Source organism: Danio aesculapii, chromosome 7 (assembly GCF_903798145.1).
Source record: "Danio aesculapii chromosome 7, fDanAes4.1, whole genome shotgun sequence".
NCBI lineage: Eukaryota > Metazoa > Chordata > Actinopteri > Cypriniformes > Danionidae > Danio > Danio aesculapii.
Window position 1 is genome coordinate 29,107,959 of NC_079441.1, and position 19,255 is coordinate 29,127,213.

At 36.4% G+C, this 19,255-nt stretch overlaps 1 protein-coding gene across 3 annotated transcripts in view; it reads right to left on the reverse strand.

Moving 5' to 3' along the window:
- The window catches only part of myo1ea (myosin IEa), an 88,502-nt gene that overhangs the window by 21,951 nt on the left and 47,296 nt on the right, over positions 1–19,255 (reverse strand). For all 3 annotated transcript variants that reach the window (XM_056461565.1, XM_056461563.1, XM_056461562.1), the window contains exons 6-16: positions 18,189–18,278; positions 16,751–16,882; positions 15,682–15,816; positions 15,367–15,499; positions 10,123–10,319; positions 9,956–10,036; positions 9,424–9,510; positions 8,990–9,076; positions 7,406–7,573; positions 4,976–5,061; positions 2,181–2,262 (exon numbers count right to left, since the gene is read on the reverse strand). In XM_056461565.1, the coding sequence (XP_056317540.1) occupies positions 2,181–2,262; positions 4,976–5,061; positions 7,406–7,573; positions 8,990–9,076; positions 9,424–9,510; positions 9,956–10,036; positions 10,123–10,319; positions 15,367–15,499; positions 15,682–15,816; positions 16,751–16,882; positions 18,189–18,278 (1,278 nt within the window). The remainder of the gene's footprint in view (positions 1–2,180; positions 2,263–4,975; positions 5,062–7,405; positions 7,574–8,989; positions 9,077–9,423; positions 9,511–9,955; positions 10,037–10,122; positions 10,320–15,366; positions 15,500–15,681; positions 15,817–16,750; positions 16,883–18,188; positions 18,279–19,255) is intronic.

The following is a 19,255-nucleotide window of genomic DNA, read 5'->3' on the forward strand; positions in this document are numbered from 1 at the left end:
CATTAGTTAATGCACCGTGAGTTAACAATGAACGACTTTATTTTCATTAACTAACGTTAACTAACATGAACAAATACTGTAGTAAATGTATTGTTCATTGTTTGTTCATGTTAGTAAATGCATTAATTAACATTAACTAATGAACCTTATTGTAAAGTGTGACCAGTATTTCTTTCTTTCTAATACATTACAAATATTCCTTACTTCAGATATAGTCATATTAACCTAGACCAGGGGTATCCAAACTCGGTCCTGGAGGGCCGGTGTCCTGCAGATTTTAGCTCCAACTTGCCTAAACACACCTGCACGGATGTTTCTAGAAAGCCTAGTAAGTGCTTGATTAGCTAGCCCAGGTGTGTCTGATTGGGGTTGGAACTAAACTTTGCAGGACACCGGCCCTCCAGGACCGAGCTTGGACATGCCTGACCTAGACCATTGAAGTTTTGTTGACTTAACTCGATCTGTAATCTAAGTTAGTAGATTTTTACAAATGTATTTTTACAGACACTAAATCATGTCTTCCTATTTTTATCGTGTGCAGAAAATACACAATAACACTTAAAAAGCCCCTATTATGGGTTTTTGAAAATGACCTTTCATGCAGTGTGTGTAGCACAGCTCTAAGTGAAGTGAAATATCCAGCTGATGTTTAAATCTGAAGATGCACCATGTTTAAAACTATTGATTCATCTATAAAAGAGTCGACTCATAGTGGTTCGAATGAATCACTGCTCTAACGAGTCCTAAGTCATGTTGATGTGACGTCGATATGGAACTCAAGCCCCGCCCATTTGTTTCGCGCAGACCCGGGGAAATTGAAACCCCCGGTCCCACCCACAAACCCTGTAGAAAGAAAAAAGAGGAAGACAAACACTGTAGCAGATCCCAGTTGAATCATGTCGCGAATAAGCTGTGCTCTGAAGTGTGAGGGAAAGTTAGTGTTATTTTCCCTACCCAAAGATGAGGCTGTAAAGATTCAGTGGTTGAAGTTTACTTTTGCAAAAATACCTCAGCATTATAGCCCCAGCCTTGTGCTGTGTTCCTGTCATTTTTCTGACGAGTGCTTCAGCAATCTACACACTTACAAAAGGGGATTCATCGGCAGTTTATTAAAGGAAGGATCAGAAAAGACTATTGATGTGTGGGACTTGACAGTACACAGTTCATGGATCAGTTCCTTCCTCCATTTCACAAGTGTAGGTAACTTAAGTGTTAAAATGGTTGCTTGTTTTCTCTAGCTTGCATATTATGCATTTAATTGTGTTTTGTTACTTGTAACTGCTTGTACTGTATCAGGTCTAACTCTTTATATTCTCATATCATGTCTAAAGGCACGTTGAAAACGCGACGTGTGCCGCTTTGTTTAAAGATTTAAATGCGTTTGTGAGCTCGCCATCCATTGCTGTTTGTCATTGCTAAGGCCACCGTCAGCTGTTCCTACACACACGGTGGTCAGGTTTCAAAATAGTTCAGCTTTTGTCACTGTGTGGATTAATACTGAATGTGTGTCAAGGTTAAGAATAGAGCAATATGCTGGTGTAAAACTGCATTGCTTTAAAGCACTCCTGCATTAAGCTCACACACATACTCTGCACTCTGACTACTTCAACAATGTTGATAAGTGGTGGCATTTCTCTCTTTCTCACGCTGAACGCAGTCAACCAATAACAAAATACTGGGTCATTGGACCAATCAGCGCAGATTAGCATAGTGCTAAGGACGGGTTTGGGGAAAAAAATTAATCGCTGAACAAATCATATGGGAGTCATTGAGATAATTAGGTAATAAATAAATGCATATTATAAGACAATGAAAGTGTTTTTTGACCTTGCATGCATATCAAACTGTTGTTAAAGACTCCCAAAACCAAAATATGACATTTTTTAATGCATAATAGGGGCTCTTTTATTTCTGAGTCTGACACAAAGCATGCTGGGAGCTAGAAATCTGCATGGTTAAGTGAACTCAATCACAAGTTCATGTAAAGTACAATGAACTTTCATTAAAAATGTAAGTCAGATGAACTCGAATCATTTAATGAATTGCACTGCTCGATTTTACAGTGTGGAATGTGTGCCCTACTTGAGATTTGATAAACCAAAATGCTTCATAACAGCAGGTGTAAAAATGGGGCAGAGAGTACCAACAATTTGGTTCAAAGAGCCTTAAATTTAACTCACCTTAATTTTACTCCCTGCAGTAGTCGGTCTGCCTTTTTTCTCAGCATTGAGGTTTTCTGGGAACAGGGCACGGATGAAAGCTCTGATGATGAGAATCAAAGCAGACAGGATTGATTTGGTGTTGGCAGACAGAGAGAGGACTATACAGCAGGAGAAACACAGACTGTAACAGACAGGAATGTTTTGAATCAAGTCTCTCAGCTGCAGACCAGGGTCACTTTCATTTCTGTGAGTCACCTGGATAGAATTTGAGTTTGACTCGCTGTCCATTCATTTTTTACTGAGCTTGATCATATATCAGTATATGTGTTAATATTGGTTTCCTCATAGTAGCTATATGGTGTTTTAATATTTATGAAACAAATATCAGTGTACGTGTTTGGAACTTGTTTAGCTGAAGTGTGTTTTTGGGCAGATTTCGTAGCTGTTAGTTGGTTATAGAACTGTGGAATATAATTGTTTTACCAAGGAAACACAATACTAATGGGATTGTTTCTGCACGTCTGCCAGAAACAAAAGTCTTTACTATGGGGTTTCAGTTTTGCATTCTATGATCAAAAAACAAAAAAGAGAAAATAACTTGAATGTTTCTATTAAATTGAGGTTTTAATTTAATTGTGTTTTATTTTATTGTTCTACAATTCATTATTTTTATCTGTGCAGCTTTGTTTCAAAACAAAGAACAACACACAATTTAATGTGGTTATTAATACAGTAAGTAAAGAATTGGAGTAAAAAATGCATAATTTTTAATTTCATAAATGAATAACTATGCCCTAAATATCAAATCAAAAGACAACCTCTTACATAGCAAAGTAACATAGACATCTACTTTTTAATGTGTTGTGTCATTAAAAGGAATTTTCTTGGCAGAATAAACAAGCTAAATCAATTTGGAAGTTTCCAGAAGTCACAGTTTATCTTCAGAAATTCTCTGTGTGTTACTACTTACATTTCAAAGTGCCATTATTTAAATACATTAGCTTAGGTTTGACATTTAGAATATATTTTGTTTAAAGTGAATGCCACTGTTTCTGTTTTATTCTTCTATTTTTCTGAGTACTGTTAAATTCTTTTGTGAAATATGAGTAGGCCCACATGGAATCTGTGCGCACAGAAATCCACATATTTTTAGCCCATTATTGTGTCTATTTATTTACTTGTGTAAACGTGTGTAAATGTATATTTTTTCAGTTTTTAAATTAGTTTCAGTAATATTATTGTCAAATATGAAAATGTTCATATGATTTATTTACAATACAGTTTGTAAAGTAATATTTCTAATTGTATTTGCATTGTAAACATTAAGTTATTTTAAAAAGTTATTATTTTATATTTCATATATTACATTTTTATTAACGATACCCCAAAAATCGTTCCGCGTAAATCTGCAGATTTTTTACAACATTCTCAGCAGAAATAGCAAAAAATATCCGCAGATTCTGTCTGGGTTCAAGTATGAGAAAATAAGTACATATTTATAATGACTTGATTTAGTGCAGCCTGTTTTACTTTCTTATGCTGTTCTACTATTTGTTATTTTCATCCGCTTTATTTTTGATAACCAAGACATGAAACAACAAACAATCTTTCTGTTATTATATTATATATTATTTCTGTTATTAAATTCATAATTTGTCATTTTAGAATCGAATAACTATGCCCTAAAATGTGATCAAATCAAATCACCTCTAGGTGGTTACATAACAAAAAAACATCTACTCTTTTTATGCGTTGTGACATTAAAAGGATTATTCTTGGCACAATGAACAAGCTAAATCCATTTGGTTCTGCATTGTCCAGAAGTTTCCAGAAGATTATCACCTGAAATGTTCAGTGTATTTCTACTCAAATTTCAAAGTGCCATAACTGAAATACTTATATTTAGGTTTGATTTTACAGTTTATAGTGAATGCCACTATCATTATCTTATTCTTCTATTATTTCCTGAACAGTACACACTTTTTTGTGAAATAAGGGGAAATAAATACATACTTATAATGACTGAAAACATTTTCATTTTATTTAAGGCTACCGGCAATCTATTTTACACAATTCCTTATGTTATACACCAACTCATTTATTTAATATTATTTTCTTTAACCAACAACACTTGAAACACTTACAAAACAAGGTATCTTTGTGACATACTATGGAAGACTTAAATGCCGATATTAAGCTTAAATTTGATGTTTAAGTTACATTTCTTCTAATGTAAATCTGAAAGCTCAGCATGGTTTTGTTTTTAAAGCTCTTTATAGGGTTAAAGGTCAGGAGGTGGAGCTGCGCAGATGGAAAGGAAGCCCAGCTTCATCACAGAATTGACAAAAAAAATCTCTTTCTTCTAAGACCTTCTGGCTGGTGTAAAGGAAGTTCCCCTGCAAACCTAGCGTCTGTGTGTGTGTGTGTGTGTGTGTGTGTGTGTGTGTCTGCATATATGTATGACAGCACGTGTCTGAACGCCGTCTGAAAGTGGTCCCCCACAATGCCTCACAAAGGGTCTGCAGGAGGAGACGGTTTGCACAGATGGCTTCTGGGGCCAAAAAAGAGGCCCAGAGGCACATAATAGCGACAGGCACGCTCTACAGCAGTACTCCCTTGAGAGATAAAGTGGCCTTTTGGACTCAACGAAACAATGATAATCTCCAGCACACTTCTATTGTGGGCCCTGCGCCTTCAGCTGGCTTTATTATATTCATGCTTTGCATATATTATGTTCAAGTTCTCTTAGTGACAGAGCTGTTCCAGGCAGCTGCTGAACGATCAGGGAATTATGGTGGAGGACAGTCACTTACATTTCACTGCTCTGCATCAGCTCGATCAGGTCAGTGAACAGCACGTCTCTGTTCCTCTCACAGAAACCCTCTGCATCATAAGACACCTGGAGAGACACATAACAGAGCGCTAAAACATTTGTGCGACCTGGATATTGTATGATACACATATTAATCAAATTCAACATAGTAATGATTTGTTTTAACGGGTTACTTCAACCAAAACTAAAAATTCTGTCATAGATTACTCTTCCTAATGTTGTTCTGACCCACTGAGACATTTGCATATCTTTGGAAAATAAATTAAGATATTTGAGATGAAATCAGAGGGCTGATATCCTCCATAGACAACAATGGTCCTGAGACGTTCGAAGAGCAGAAAAAAAATCAAAATAATTTTGGTTCTTTTTCTGGACTTTGAACATCTCAAGACTGCTGCTGTGAATAGAGGATGGGAGAGCTCTCAGATCTAATACAAAATATCTTAATTTGTGTTTCAAAGGGGCTATGTGGTGGCGCAGTGGGTAGCACAATCCCCTCACAGCAAGAAGGTTGCTGGTTCGAGCCTCGGCTGGGTCAGTTGGCGTTTCTGTGTGGAGTTTGCATGTTCTCCCCGTGTTCGCGTGGGTTTCCTCCGGGTGCTCCAGTTTCCCCCATAAGTTCAAAGACATGCAATATTGGTAAATTGGGTAAGCTAAATTGGCCGTAGTGTATGTGTGTGATTGAGTGTGTGTGGTTGTTTTCCAGTGATGGGTTGCAGCTGGAAGGGCATCTGCTGCCTAAAACATGTGCTGGATAAGTTGGCGGTTCATTCTGCTGTGGTGACCCCAGATTAATAAAGGGACTAAGCCAAAAAGAAAATGAATGAATGTGTTTTGAAGACGAACAAAGGTCTCAGGGCCTTGGAACGTCATGAGGGTGAATAATTAATAACTACTAATAATTATTATTAATAGTTATTGGGTGAATTTCATCCATCTAAATTTTTTTACAAAACATGTTTTAGTCACAAGATCTTTCAGCAACCATTATGCTGATTTTGTGCTTATTTTTGGTGAATAATACAGAAAGTATTTACTGCTTAATATTTTTGTGGAAACTAGAATACATTCTTTAAAAAACAGAAATTATTTAAAATCTGAAATCTGTGGTAACATTCATTCATTTTCCTTCGTCTTAGTCTCCATTTCAGAGGTCGCCACAGCGGAATGTACCGCCAACTATTCCAGAATATGTTTTATGCCGCAGATGCCCTTCCAGCCGCAACCCAATATTAGGATACACCCGTACACATCTCATTCACACACACACACACACACACACGCACACACACACGCACACACACACACACACACACTCACACACACACTCACACACACACACACAATTTAGTTTATTCAATTCACCTTTAGAGCAAGTCTTTGGACTGTAGGGGCAAACCCACGCGAACACGGTGAGAACATGCAAACAATCTTACCATCTTTGGTAAAATACATAAATTATGTTATTGTTAACCTCAATACATTTAATCCCTGTTGAAGTCTGCCGAAATGTTTTTTTAAGTCTCATTTTTTCCAAATATTTAAACTGTATAGTATCACAACAATTTTTTGTTTTCATAACAAATAATAATAATAATAATAATAATAATAATAATAATAATAATAATAATAATAATAAAACATACATAAATACAGTTTTAAATATTGAAAATAATGAGAACATTTTCTTGGACCCTGCTTTTTTGCTGTTTTTTATACCAAAATTTGATAATTTTCTTTCAGAATCAGAAATTAATTTAGCGTAACGTTTAACAATTAATACTATGTTGCTTCCCATTAAGTACAGTAAATAACTGTAATTGGGCATCTGAATAGTAAAATATTACCATGCTTCACTATTATGTCCCACCTTTATTGTGAAACAGACCATTTGAAAATTCACGGTATGTTAAGCAATATTCATATTTCAGTCTGTTAAATCCTTTTGATGCACTTACTGGTGTATTAACAATTACAGTCACATAAAATATTTAAAAAGATGGGGAGCAAACAGTAAATTTATGGTGGTCTAAAAAATTTGTGTGGTTTAATAAACATATCAATCCAGATAAACTGCTTCTAGAAGATACAGATGTTTTTTTTATTTTATTTTCTGCATTTCTTTGTCTGTTAAACATGCTTATTATAAATCTAATGGTGCAGGATGTGGACGTCCCCCACCTCTGCTCCCCCTAAGATCACGCCTCATTGAGTCTGGGGTATGTGGACGGTACCACACATACTGAACTACCTCAAGGCAACAAAGAGTAAATGAGAGGCTAAGAGAATGTCATGGAAGGAGAGAAGCAGGAAGTGACAGTGAAATGTAGATGTAGAAAAGACAACATTAAAAGACTGCAGAAAAGTGGGAGGGGTGGATGAACACACGCTTGAGGTACAGTATAAATACCTTTCCAGCATAATGGTGGATGATGAAGCCCTGATTCCAGCTGTTAAAGTGCTCGTGGTTGTTGATCTGCATTCGGAGCTTCTGCAGCATTGTCTGATCTGCACCTTCACCCTTCGCATGCATAGTAGCGCAAACATCGTCTAATATACTCATAATGCCTGGAGGATTCTGGGGAAAAAAACACAAATAAGAACCATATTGTCAAAAGCATTAATTCTAATAATAATTCTGTATATCTTATATATAACTATATACAGTTGGCGTCAGAATTATTGGCCCTCATTGATTTTTTTTTCTTTTTCAAATATTTCCCAAATTATGTTTGACAGAGCAAGGAAATTTTCACAGTATGTCTCATATTTTTATTTTTTTAAAAACATTTTAAGGTCAAAATGATTAGCCCCTTTAACCTATATATTTTTCTATAGTCTACAGAACAAACCATCATTATACAATAACTTGCCTAATTACCCTAACCTGCCTAGTTAACCTAATTAACCTAGTTAAGCCTTTAAATGTCACTTTAAGCTGTATAGAAGTGCTTGAAAATTATCTAGTCAAATATTATTTACTGTCATCATAACAAAGATAAAATAAATCAGTTATTAGAAATGGGTTATTAAAACTATTATGTTTAGAAATGTGTTGAAGAAATCTTCTCTCCCTTAAACAGAAATCGGGGAAAAAATAAACAGGGAGGCTAATAATTCAGGGGGGCTAATTATTCTGACTTCAACTGTATATAATTCGTTTTTAGTTTTTTCAATTGAACACTTTTATTATGATATATATTTTTGCAGGCTAAGCCGTTATATAGATTTTTTTCATTATCATTTAATAATACTATATGTTTTTATTATTGTTGACTTGCCTTCCTTTTAATTGGACATTTTTGTTATGGTTTCATTTTGGTTTGAGCTTATTTTTTAATTTTTACTTATTTCATTCATTCATTCATTCGTTCATTCATTCATTCGTTCGTTCGTTCATTCATTCATTCATTCATTCATTCCTTCATTCATTCATTTTCTTTTCGGCTTAGTCCCTTTATTAATCCGGGGACGCCACAGCGGAATGAACCGCCAACTTATCCAGCACATGTTTTACGCAGCGGATGCCCTTCCAGCTGCAACCCATCACCGGGAAACACCCACACACACTCAAACACTATGGACAATTTAACCTTAACAATTTAACCTCTAGTGTTCTGACATACACCAGTAAAACAGCTTATAGATTTCTCTTTGATCAGCGTTAGTTTAAAGCAATGACACAGAGAAGCACTTTCTCACACGCTGTCACACCGACATGGATAGTTAAGGTCTTTCTTGTTATAAATTTCATGGCTCTTTGTGTCTGGTCTCTTTGTGAGTGCAGTAAATTGAATTTGGAGGCATATCAAGCATTTTCAGGCCATTAGACAGGCAGTCATGGGAAGAGAAAGGAGGCTTGTGTGGATATGGATCTGAAAATCTTTGTTTGTTAATGCCAGTTTTATTGACTTAACTGCACTTGGCAAGGATGGACCAAATCTAACTTTTGGAATAGATGGATGTTTGATTGACACAGCAAGAAAGAACTTACTATTTTACTCTCAATGAGGTCACAGACGATCTTATTGTTGAAGTACTCTATTTGAGTCCATCTGATGCCTTCCTGTACATACTCATCCTGAAGAGAGCAAAAAGACAACAGAAAAAAGTAGTTATGAGAATGATATTATACTGGGTGGAACAGAAGAATATATTACTAGAACTGGGTTAAAAGTGTGACTTAAGGGGGCATAAATGAATCTTTTGACATATACACTGTAAAAATGCTACAGTAAAAATCTGTAACCTGCTCAATAGTAAGTTTCCTTAGTTTACAGTGCTCAGCATAACCTTAATTGTAATGCTTAATGGCTAAACTTATGAGAACAGTACACACTATATATAAAAGACCCCTTCATGAAACTTTTAAAAATAAACCACTATTTTGCTGATCAAAATATGAGCAAAAATACAATTAAATGTCACCTGTTCAGCTTTTAGAGTCAGTTCAATAAAAATCTGCTGCAGTTTTTCATTCACAAAGTTGATGCAGAATTGTTCGAATCCATTTTTCTAAAAAGCAAAATAAAAACACACACAAAAAAACAGATTGATGAACTGAAAACACCACCAGTAGTCGAATGGAAACAAATAAGACGTAAATTTCACAAACAACAGATTTAAATTAAAGCCAGCAATAGCAAATACTCAGTTCCTGTTTAAGATTTCAGCATTTTTGTGGTTAAACGGAATGAGAATAAGGCAGGATAAAATAAAAAGGGTTGAAAGCCCTGTTACCCAGCTTTTATAACACAGGTAGTTATCTTAAAGGTCTAAATACCAGATGCTAAACCAAGAGATTATCAGATTAGTCAAGTTCATTAATCTGTTATCTGTTTACAAAAACAGAAGGGAACCATTCCAGACAATTAAAAATCCTCTCATCTCATTAGGTAGACATCCTAATAGCTGCTTTGAAGTAATCGTTTAATTAGTAACTAGTAAATAAAAGCCTCACCTGAAAAATCTCAAAGCCGTAGATATCCAATACTCCGATGTTCAGCTCCTGGTGTTCCTTGACCATAGCTTTATTGATGGACTACAGAAAAACAGGAGCCCGTCAGGTGTTTATTTCTTTACTAGCATCTGTTTTTAAGAGGGATGTATGTGAATATGGTTTTGTACCTCTACCAGGTAGTCAAAAACACGAGAGTGTAGAGCTTTGGAGAGAGCGTCGCGTGTGAAGCATGCTTGTTCAACATTCAGAGTCACATCTATGGACTCAGACTTGCCTCCCCATTTGCCGTCCATCTTTCGGCTGGTGAGTTTTTCTTTTAAACGTTCCTGATCGATGCCCAACAGGAAGGCAGGAAAGGCCAGAACTGAAAGTGAAAAAAAGTCAGATTGATGATTTTCACTGAAAATGCCAAATAAGTGTTTCTAAATGTGTAATATATAGTACATCACTGTTAAAAGTTTGAGTTCTGGATATAATGTAAATATACACTAAACGAGATTGATAAAATGTAAGATTAAATAGCTCTTCCTTAGTAAGACATTTTAAGAAACAGTTTACTACAGGAGGTACAGTAGGAACACGGTATGATAGAACAGAAAAAGGTTTACAGCATTACTTACAGTAAACAAAATATCCATAAAACACACACAAGCATTCTGAACAAAAAAACAACAACAGCAAAAGCCCAGATAAATGGGAAGGATCTAAAAAAAAAAAAATCACAGAATTATTGTTTCTAATCTCTGCAATCTTCAGTGTTAGTCTAAATGTTTTCATCTACATCACTCCTCAAAGTCCTCTTTTTACTGTATAAGTGTAAATGTAATAGGAAAAAAGAGCCCCTGCCAGTATAAGGCAGACTGGAATCAGCTGCGGTTGGCCCAGTTTACCCAACATAAATCAGCTGTGTGTCAATTATTTAATTGTTTGTTTATTTGATAATAAACATTTTTGATGTTGATATTGTTTTTGAAGTGATATCATTGCAGAAGCAGAGGTTTTTATACTGTATCTAAGGTTTGGGATATTGTTTTTGCTGATGTGGGATGTTGTGTGTTAACATTCGTACAAAAACAATGCATCATTTTGTTGGGAGGTACAGCTTGTCTGTTAAGAAAATGTAAGCATTGTGGAAATCTGTTCACTGACTGCATATTGGGTGAAAACGACATGAAATGTGGGAATGGTATGGCCACAAAAGACAGATGCTGTGCTAATTGTGTTTAGAGTTTTGAAAATGTGACAACTGGTTGGACAAACGCTTGTTGGCAACTGAAAAACTGTAATAGACAATTACAATCCAGAATTAAATTCATAAAAGGCTGCATGGTGGCGCAGTGGGTAGCACATTCGCCTCACAGCAAGAAGGTCGCTGGTTCGAGCCTCGGCTGGGTCAGTTGGCGTTTCTGTGTAGAGTTTGCATGTTTTCCCTGTGTTGGCGTGGGTTCCCTCCGGGTGCTCCGGTTTCCCCCACAAGTACAGGTGAATTGGATAGGCTAAATTGTCCATAGTGTATGTGTGTATGGATGTTTCCCAGTGATGTGCTGCAGCTGGAAGGGCATCTGCTGCGTAAAACATATGCTGGATTAGTTGGCGGTTCATTCCGCTGTGATGACCCTAGATTAATAAAGGGACTAAACCAAAAAGAAAATAAATGAATGAACTGTAAAATGAACAAACTGCTCCATGCTTACTAACATTAAGATCAAGTAATGCTGTAAATGTCTATTGCACATTGCGTTGTTACCAACATTTATTTAGAAAGAAATAATAATTTTCCCAGCTTAAAACTTTTAGGCAAAAAAAAGTCTTGATATGAACATAAAATTTAGTGGTATATACTATAGGAATCTACTGAACATGCTAGCAGACAAATGCTGTAGTCCAGTGTTTCTTAACCACGTTCCTGGAGGACCACCAACACTACATGTTTTGGATGTCTCCTTTCTCTCCCATTACATATTCAGTCTGTGCTAATGAGCTGATGATCTGAATCAGGGGTGTTTGTTTACGGAGACATGCGAAATGTGCAGAGATGGTGGTCCTCCAGGAACGTGGTTGAGAAACATGGCTATAGTCTATAGTTGAAGAAACACCAAAATAGAGTACACTGGAATATTCAAAATTATAAACATACAATATACAAGATTGAACTTAAGAACTCAGTAAGACACTTCTGTTACCCTTTTTTTTCTTGCACAAAATGAATGATTATGGTTTCTCAATACATAATACACTACCGTTCAAAAGTCTGGGTTTAGTATGATATAATTCAGCGTTTCTCAACCATGTTCCTGGAGGACCACCAGCTCTGCACATTTTCCTAGTCTCCTTAACCAAACACACCTGATTCAGATCATCAGCTCATTAGCAGAGACTGAAAGATCTGTAATGGGTGTGACAGACAAAGGAGACATCCAAAACATGCAGTGCTGGTGGACCACCAGGAACATGGTTGAGAATCACTGATTTAAGTGATACACTATATTACTATATTTTTTCGCAATTGCTTCTAAACATACACTACTATTTAAAAGTCTTTTTCAGTACCACAATCCTTCAGAAATAATTGTAATAAGCTGATTTGGAATGTTTTATGATCAATCTTAAAAAGTAGCAGTGCAAACTTTTGTTAAACTGTGATGGTTTTACACAACAGCAACTTTAAAAACCATTCCTATTTTTCAACCTATGAATAAATGCCTTTACTTTCTAAGTAATTGCTTTGCTTTATAATTGAATGTTTAATTGGCTAATTAACATAATACAATATTTCAAATAATTTCTCTTATTCAAATAAACAAAAGGTGGACAAAAACAGGTTTAAGGAGTAGATCATACATATGACTCGTGTGACTTTCTTTTCCACACAAACACAATAGATCTCCTCTATAGGCACATGTTAGACACGAGTCACTGACAGCCCTGTGGCTCACTGCTTTTCAGAGCAGCACTGCCTCATCCCTGACTCACATCCTTAAAAGGAAACTGCCCGCATTCAATGCCGAAAGTGATGCAGAACGTCATCTAGCTTAATTGTGCCTCATTATTCATACGTGCGGGTGGTGATTCCCAAAACAACACCACTATAAAAAGACATAGGAGTGACTCTCAAAACTTATATGATGTCACTTAGAGGCCTCCGTGAAAATCTGGATCTGCAGTAAACGATGTTATCTATAGGTTTTATTTCCCAGGACGCATGAGCTCGCCACATACGGTTTTGTCATAAGCCAAGCAGTTGTGTGCCGCGTGTGGTTTTTACATTGGCAAGCCAACACTAAATGTGTGAAAGTCGCTGGCGGCAGACAGGAAGAGGGGTTGGGAAGGGGCAGAACAGGAAAGGCACAGATTAGCTACGCCTGCTCCCAGCACAGCATGGCTTTATGCCATAGCAAACAGCTTCTGTCATTCAAGTGCATTGCTCCACCTGAGAGATTTGAGATACTTGGAGAGAACGACAACGAAAGAGGAAACAGAGGGGTGGGCTGGAAGTTCAGAGTTTTACTGGGTAATTTTAGGGTGTGATGTAATATGCAGATGCCCGGCACATAAACAGAGCTCTGTTTTCTAGCGTAACATGGTGTGGCAAGACAGTTTGGCATGAGTTAACGCAATGAAAGAATCGTAGTTCAAACGAGGACACCATTATCAGTGGTGGAAAGACTACTGAAAAATCATACTCGAATAAAAGTACAATTACAAGTTACCTTAAAATAATCAAGAGTAGTATTACGCTGTAAGTATTTAACCTTTACCCTCCCAATAAAAAATGTAGTTACATCAGTGCCGTTTTCTTTTAAGAGTGTTTCTAAGTGTAAGTTAAATTATTTGCCATTCATAGATTTAAATTTTTCAATGCAAGAACAAATTACATTAAATGTATGCACCTATAACAAGCAGACAGAAAGCAAGTTGATGCATTTACAGGAGGAGCAAAATCAGTGTAACCTATGGGTAAATTTATGTGTAAATTTATGTGTAAATTTAAAATTAATTCCAGTAATATTATTGACTAATATGAAAATATTCATTTGATTTATGTACAACAAATAAATCAGTTTGTAAAGTAATATTTTCTGTCTTTTAGTAGATATATTATGTGAGACTTATCTAATTGGATTTGCATTGTAAATATAAAAACTTAAATAAAAGTAAATAAGGTATTATTTTTTATTTCATATGTTAAGTTATTAGAACAATACATCCCAAAATCCTGTGCAGAAATGGTAAAAATGTCAGCAGATTCTGTCTGGCTCTACCTATGAGATGAAAATCTAGCTTTGATGATATGTTAATGCTTAGCTTATACATTTTATACCCTGACTAACAAGCTGTCACTGTAAACTAGGCTCGTAAAAACACCATAGAAAACATGCAATTTGTGCATGTATTTGAAAATGTAACATTCTGTATTGTAGTGCATTTATTGATCATTTATCAAACGGCAGTTCAGACTGCATGATTTTAGCTCCGATTTTAACTCGCCGACAATTTCTGAGAAATCAGAGCGAAATGCCTGAAATCACAGGCAAATCAGTGCTCGTTCATGTGAGTAACACCCGTGAGATATTTGGCATGCTAAATATCTGGAGCTGTCGGCGATTCAAATCATGCTTTGTGAAATGTGTTCTGATTAAAAATAACATCTACGATTACCTACAGCCAATGAGACAGCAGCATCCACTAGTATGGGTATCTGCAGGCCAGCGGGAGGTTGGGGAGAAGTATAAAAGGGATTCTTTTCGGTCTATTTGGACCCAAAAAATTATGAAAAACTAGTGTAAATTTAGTTGGAGTTTGGTTCACGTAAGTTTGGTTTTAAGCCATAGTTTGCAGATCGACAAAAAGTTGTAAAGTCATGCAGTGTGGAACCCCTTGTTGCCGATCTATCTTGCAGTTTAAACACAGCAGCGATGGAATGCTAGCCCAGATAAGTAATTCATTGTGAACACATCTGTGACGCAGCTATTTTGAAAATCGTGCAGTCTGAACTTGGCATAAGGCAATTTGGTGATTTCAGTCAACATACAGTGGCATCCTTCATCTTCAGTGACCAACATGCCATCTAAACAGTCTCTTGGTCATTGCATGCAACAGTTTTGCGACATCTTAGATGTAATGTGTTTTCACACATTACATATTTGCTGCATTTATAAATCGACAATGTCTGGAGGTCGCTCTGTCTGATGTGCTGACTTTTCTATGCTCAATTTGCTTGGAATCACTGGACTGATTATTAAACTTAATAAAAAAAAACATAAAAATACTGATAAAGCACTAAAAATGTGCTCAAGTAAAACTACACCTTTTAAAAACTGCTTAGTAAAGCACATTACCTGAGAAAAACTACTTAATTACATAAATTTGAGTATATATAGAAACATATTAAATTGAGTCTGTGTACATACACTCATCATTCTCCACAGCAGCATAATTCCCCGCTTCCCTGAAGTTGATGTTCCCAAGATGAAGAATTCCTGCCACAATCTGCAGCACCATGGAGCGGTCCATCACTGAGATACCAATCACATCCATGGCATGCTGGGGTCAGACAGAGAGACACACAGCAGAAAGAGAAGAAGGAAGTTACAATAACAGTGTCGGCCAATATGGAAAACAGTTCACATATTTGAACAGGCAAACTCTATTGAACTATATAGGATTCCCTATATAGGATCCCCAGTGCGCTCTATGCAAATATCAAGTTGCCTATTCATACTCACCAAGGTTTCTTGGAAATCATGCTTGTCGTTGATATCGTCCACTTTGTAGGAACCGGACTGGTTGAGGTAAGAGTAGTAATCCAGACTGGTGATACCCAGACTGCTTTTCTGGTCTCCACTGGCTCCCTCTATTAGCTGTGAAGAAGAATGTATGTTATAACACATTCACATAAAGTTCTTGGGTGAGTTTGCATGAAAGAAATGGTCTCAAAAATGAATACTAAATAATTCAATCCATAAATGTATAAGTTGAATCCATAAATGTAGTTATTGCACTGTGAACTAACAAGAACAAGCGGTTTTTAGATTAAGTCAAGCTGTAAGTTAATATAGCTCATTGTTAATTTTTTCATGTTAACAGATTAAACCTTTTTTGGAAAGCGTTGCAAAAATTTATTTTAAAGACATAATAAAATCTTACCAGCAAGTATAAAAAGTCCTAGATATGAAATTATTATTTAATGGTGTATATTTTGGAAAATTAGCCTTAGCATAAAGAAGGAGTCTTGAATTTTTTTCCAAAAGTGCTTAAAATGTCATTTCCACCACTGTTATTTTCAGAAATCCATTAGACACAAAATTTTAGACATGGAGTAAATGTCTCAAACACACTGTGGAGGAAATTTATGGGAGGAATAAAAAAAATCAATAGAATTCTCCTGGATATGTTAGCAGACAAATTAAATAAACTTGCGAGAGTGTGAAAAGTGCTTTAAGTGTGTTTATTTTCTAAAAGTCCAAAGGGCCAAACATGTGCGTAGCTGATGAAACACCAAAAAACAAAAAGTCCTATAGGTAAACGGTCAAACTCTCCAAAATTGTGAAGAAGGAACTGTGGGGAGAAGGCCTCGTTAAGAAGCCAGACATAGTCTCGCTTTCCAAAAAACTCAAGTGGTAAACTCAGAACAACGTGACCTGCTTTTCAGAGCCAAATGGCTCAATCTTTTATTTCCTGGCTTTTACTGCGGTTATTCATTCAGTTTTTCCTCATAACACAGTGTATTATACGACTGACGGTCCCAGTGACATCTTCAGTGGGAAGGAGCCCACCTCCTGTCCTCATTCTCACCTGATAAAAGATGTGGAAGCTTCTCTCTCCAGGATTCCGCATCACCACTCGTGATTTTTCCAAAAGGAAGTTGGAGATTTTCCCACCATCTGGCTCGCCGCCGGAACTGAACTGAATCTCAAAGTATTTCCCCTGTCAGGGAAGATGAATGATAAAAAGGTGCAGACGAGCTGTACTGCAGGTGGATGTGTATACCCAGAACCCCCCAAAAAGAGGAAATGGGTGCTTTAACAAATACAAACACTCTTCACTATCATTTAAGAGCCTCTTTCTCTTACAGCAGCTGTCTGGAATTACCATACATACCCAGATGCAGAAGGAATATAGTTTTCTCAAGAATGAAAATGTGCTGTTAATTTACTCATGCTCAGGCATCCCAAAGATGTACTGTCAGCAGAACATTGTGTAGCTGAAACTGTAGTTTTTGGTTATCATATTGACGCAAGACAATGACTACTTTGAGAAAGAGAAAAAACATATACAGGGAAAAAAAATCTATAGGTGTGCCTTCTGATGATACATTGAGGTCTATGAAGAAATAATCTATGAGACCTAGAGGTCAGTAAACACAAGTATTATGTTTATTTTACCTGTATACTGTGTTTTTTTTTTCATTCTCAAAGTCATGGTAGCTGTTTGCTTGCATTTTGCAAATCACAAAGGCCCAAAGTTTCAGTAAAAACATTGTTTATCCTCTACTGAAGACAAAAAAGTCACTTATTTATTGGATAGTTTGAGGGTGAGTGATTTAACAGCCAGTTTTCTCAATCTGTTTATCGAGAAGCTACAAAACACTCCACTAACTAATCCATTTGCATCACTGCTAATCCATTCTTTTTGCAACTTAACTCCACCAATCCCAATAGAACAAAAACAAGACTGGCATGTCTGGGCATAATGTAGCAGAACTGTAAGTTAATGTGGCATGCAATATTTTGTAATGGCAGTTTTACCCTTGGAGTATTTTTAAGCTGCCAAATTTAGGTCAAAACCTTACAATGCCAACCTACTCATCAAATGTTCTCATTGCACTGGCAAAGCAATGCTTCTTCTTTCTTTTTGTATATAAAGGGATAGTTCACCAAAGAATGAGTTCTGTCATCATTTACTTACCCTTGACTTGTTTTAAAAAAATTTTTTTTCTGTTGAATGCAAAACAAGATATTTTGAAGAATGATGAAAACCTGTAACCATTGACATCCATGCTAGGAAAAAGAAATACCAGAGATGTCAATGGTTACAGGTTTCCAATTCCTTCAAAATATCTGCCATTCCTCCAAAACTGCCATTAAAAAGAGGCATGGCACTTGCCTTTAACATGGATGATCACCCAGTGTTGGTTTTATTGCAACTTGTGCTCAACACATCACAAGACGTCTGCGTTCTTCAACTGAAATAATAATAAAAATAAAATAACGGACAGATGATTGATGCTTACAAATCGACTGGAGTTGTTGTTCCTCACTGTCTTAGCATTCCCAAAGGCCTCAAGAAGGGGATTAGACTGAAGAATGATGTCTTTGACATGCTGTGTGGAAATAAACAAACAAGAGAGAGATGTAATGTTACGTTGACATTTGGCATAATAAGCACAGAAACAATGCGGATCTGAAATTGATGAGATCAGTAGATAAAATCCTGCCAGTAGGGTGAACTGAGATAACACTGGTCATCTCAATGTCAAAAAGTGATAAACTTGGAGTCAGTACGCATGCATATTTCACACATAATTTGCACAGTACAGTCTATTTAGAGCAGGCATGTCCAAGCTCGGTCCTGGAGGGCCGGTGTCCTGCAAAGTTTGGTTCCAACCCCAATCAGACACACCTGGGCTAGCTAATCAAGCACTTACTAGGCTTTCTAGAAACATCCGTGCAGGTGTGTTGAGGCAAGTTGGAGCTAAAATCTGCAGGACACCGGCCCTCCAGGACCGAGTTTGGACACCCCTGATTTAGAGCCATCTCAGTCAGCAAAGCAGCCAAGAGACAGACAGACACATGCAGAAGTTTTGAGATATCCCAAAACCATCACTTTTTATGACATTAGATGTGTAGAGAAAAATAACCAAAAAAATGTCACATAGTTTTATTTTATCCTTGTTTTAGTGGGTAATATAACTGTGCATGTAAATCATTAAGGATGTTATTATCTCCAACATAAAAAACATGGCTAAAATGTCCTGTTTGTACTTCAGCACATTTTTTTCTGACTCCGACAACAGAGTTATGAACTTGTAAATTATCACAATAAAAATGATCTCACAAGTAAACATAACGATTTATTTGTAATTTGTACGTATTCAGTCATATGAAAATATACAATTTTTAAAAGGAGGCTTGGCACCAAACCCCGTCCTTAAACTCAAGCGCCATTTGGGAATTAGCAAATTGTACTAAATTGTATGAATGAGATTGTACAAATTCATATGAATTAGCCACTAAATCAAAAAGTTACTAATTGCCATGAGTGCGATGCGCACTTTAAAGAAATCTTGAAAAAAGTCAC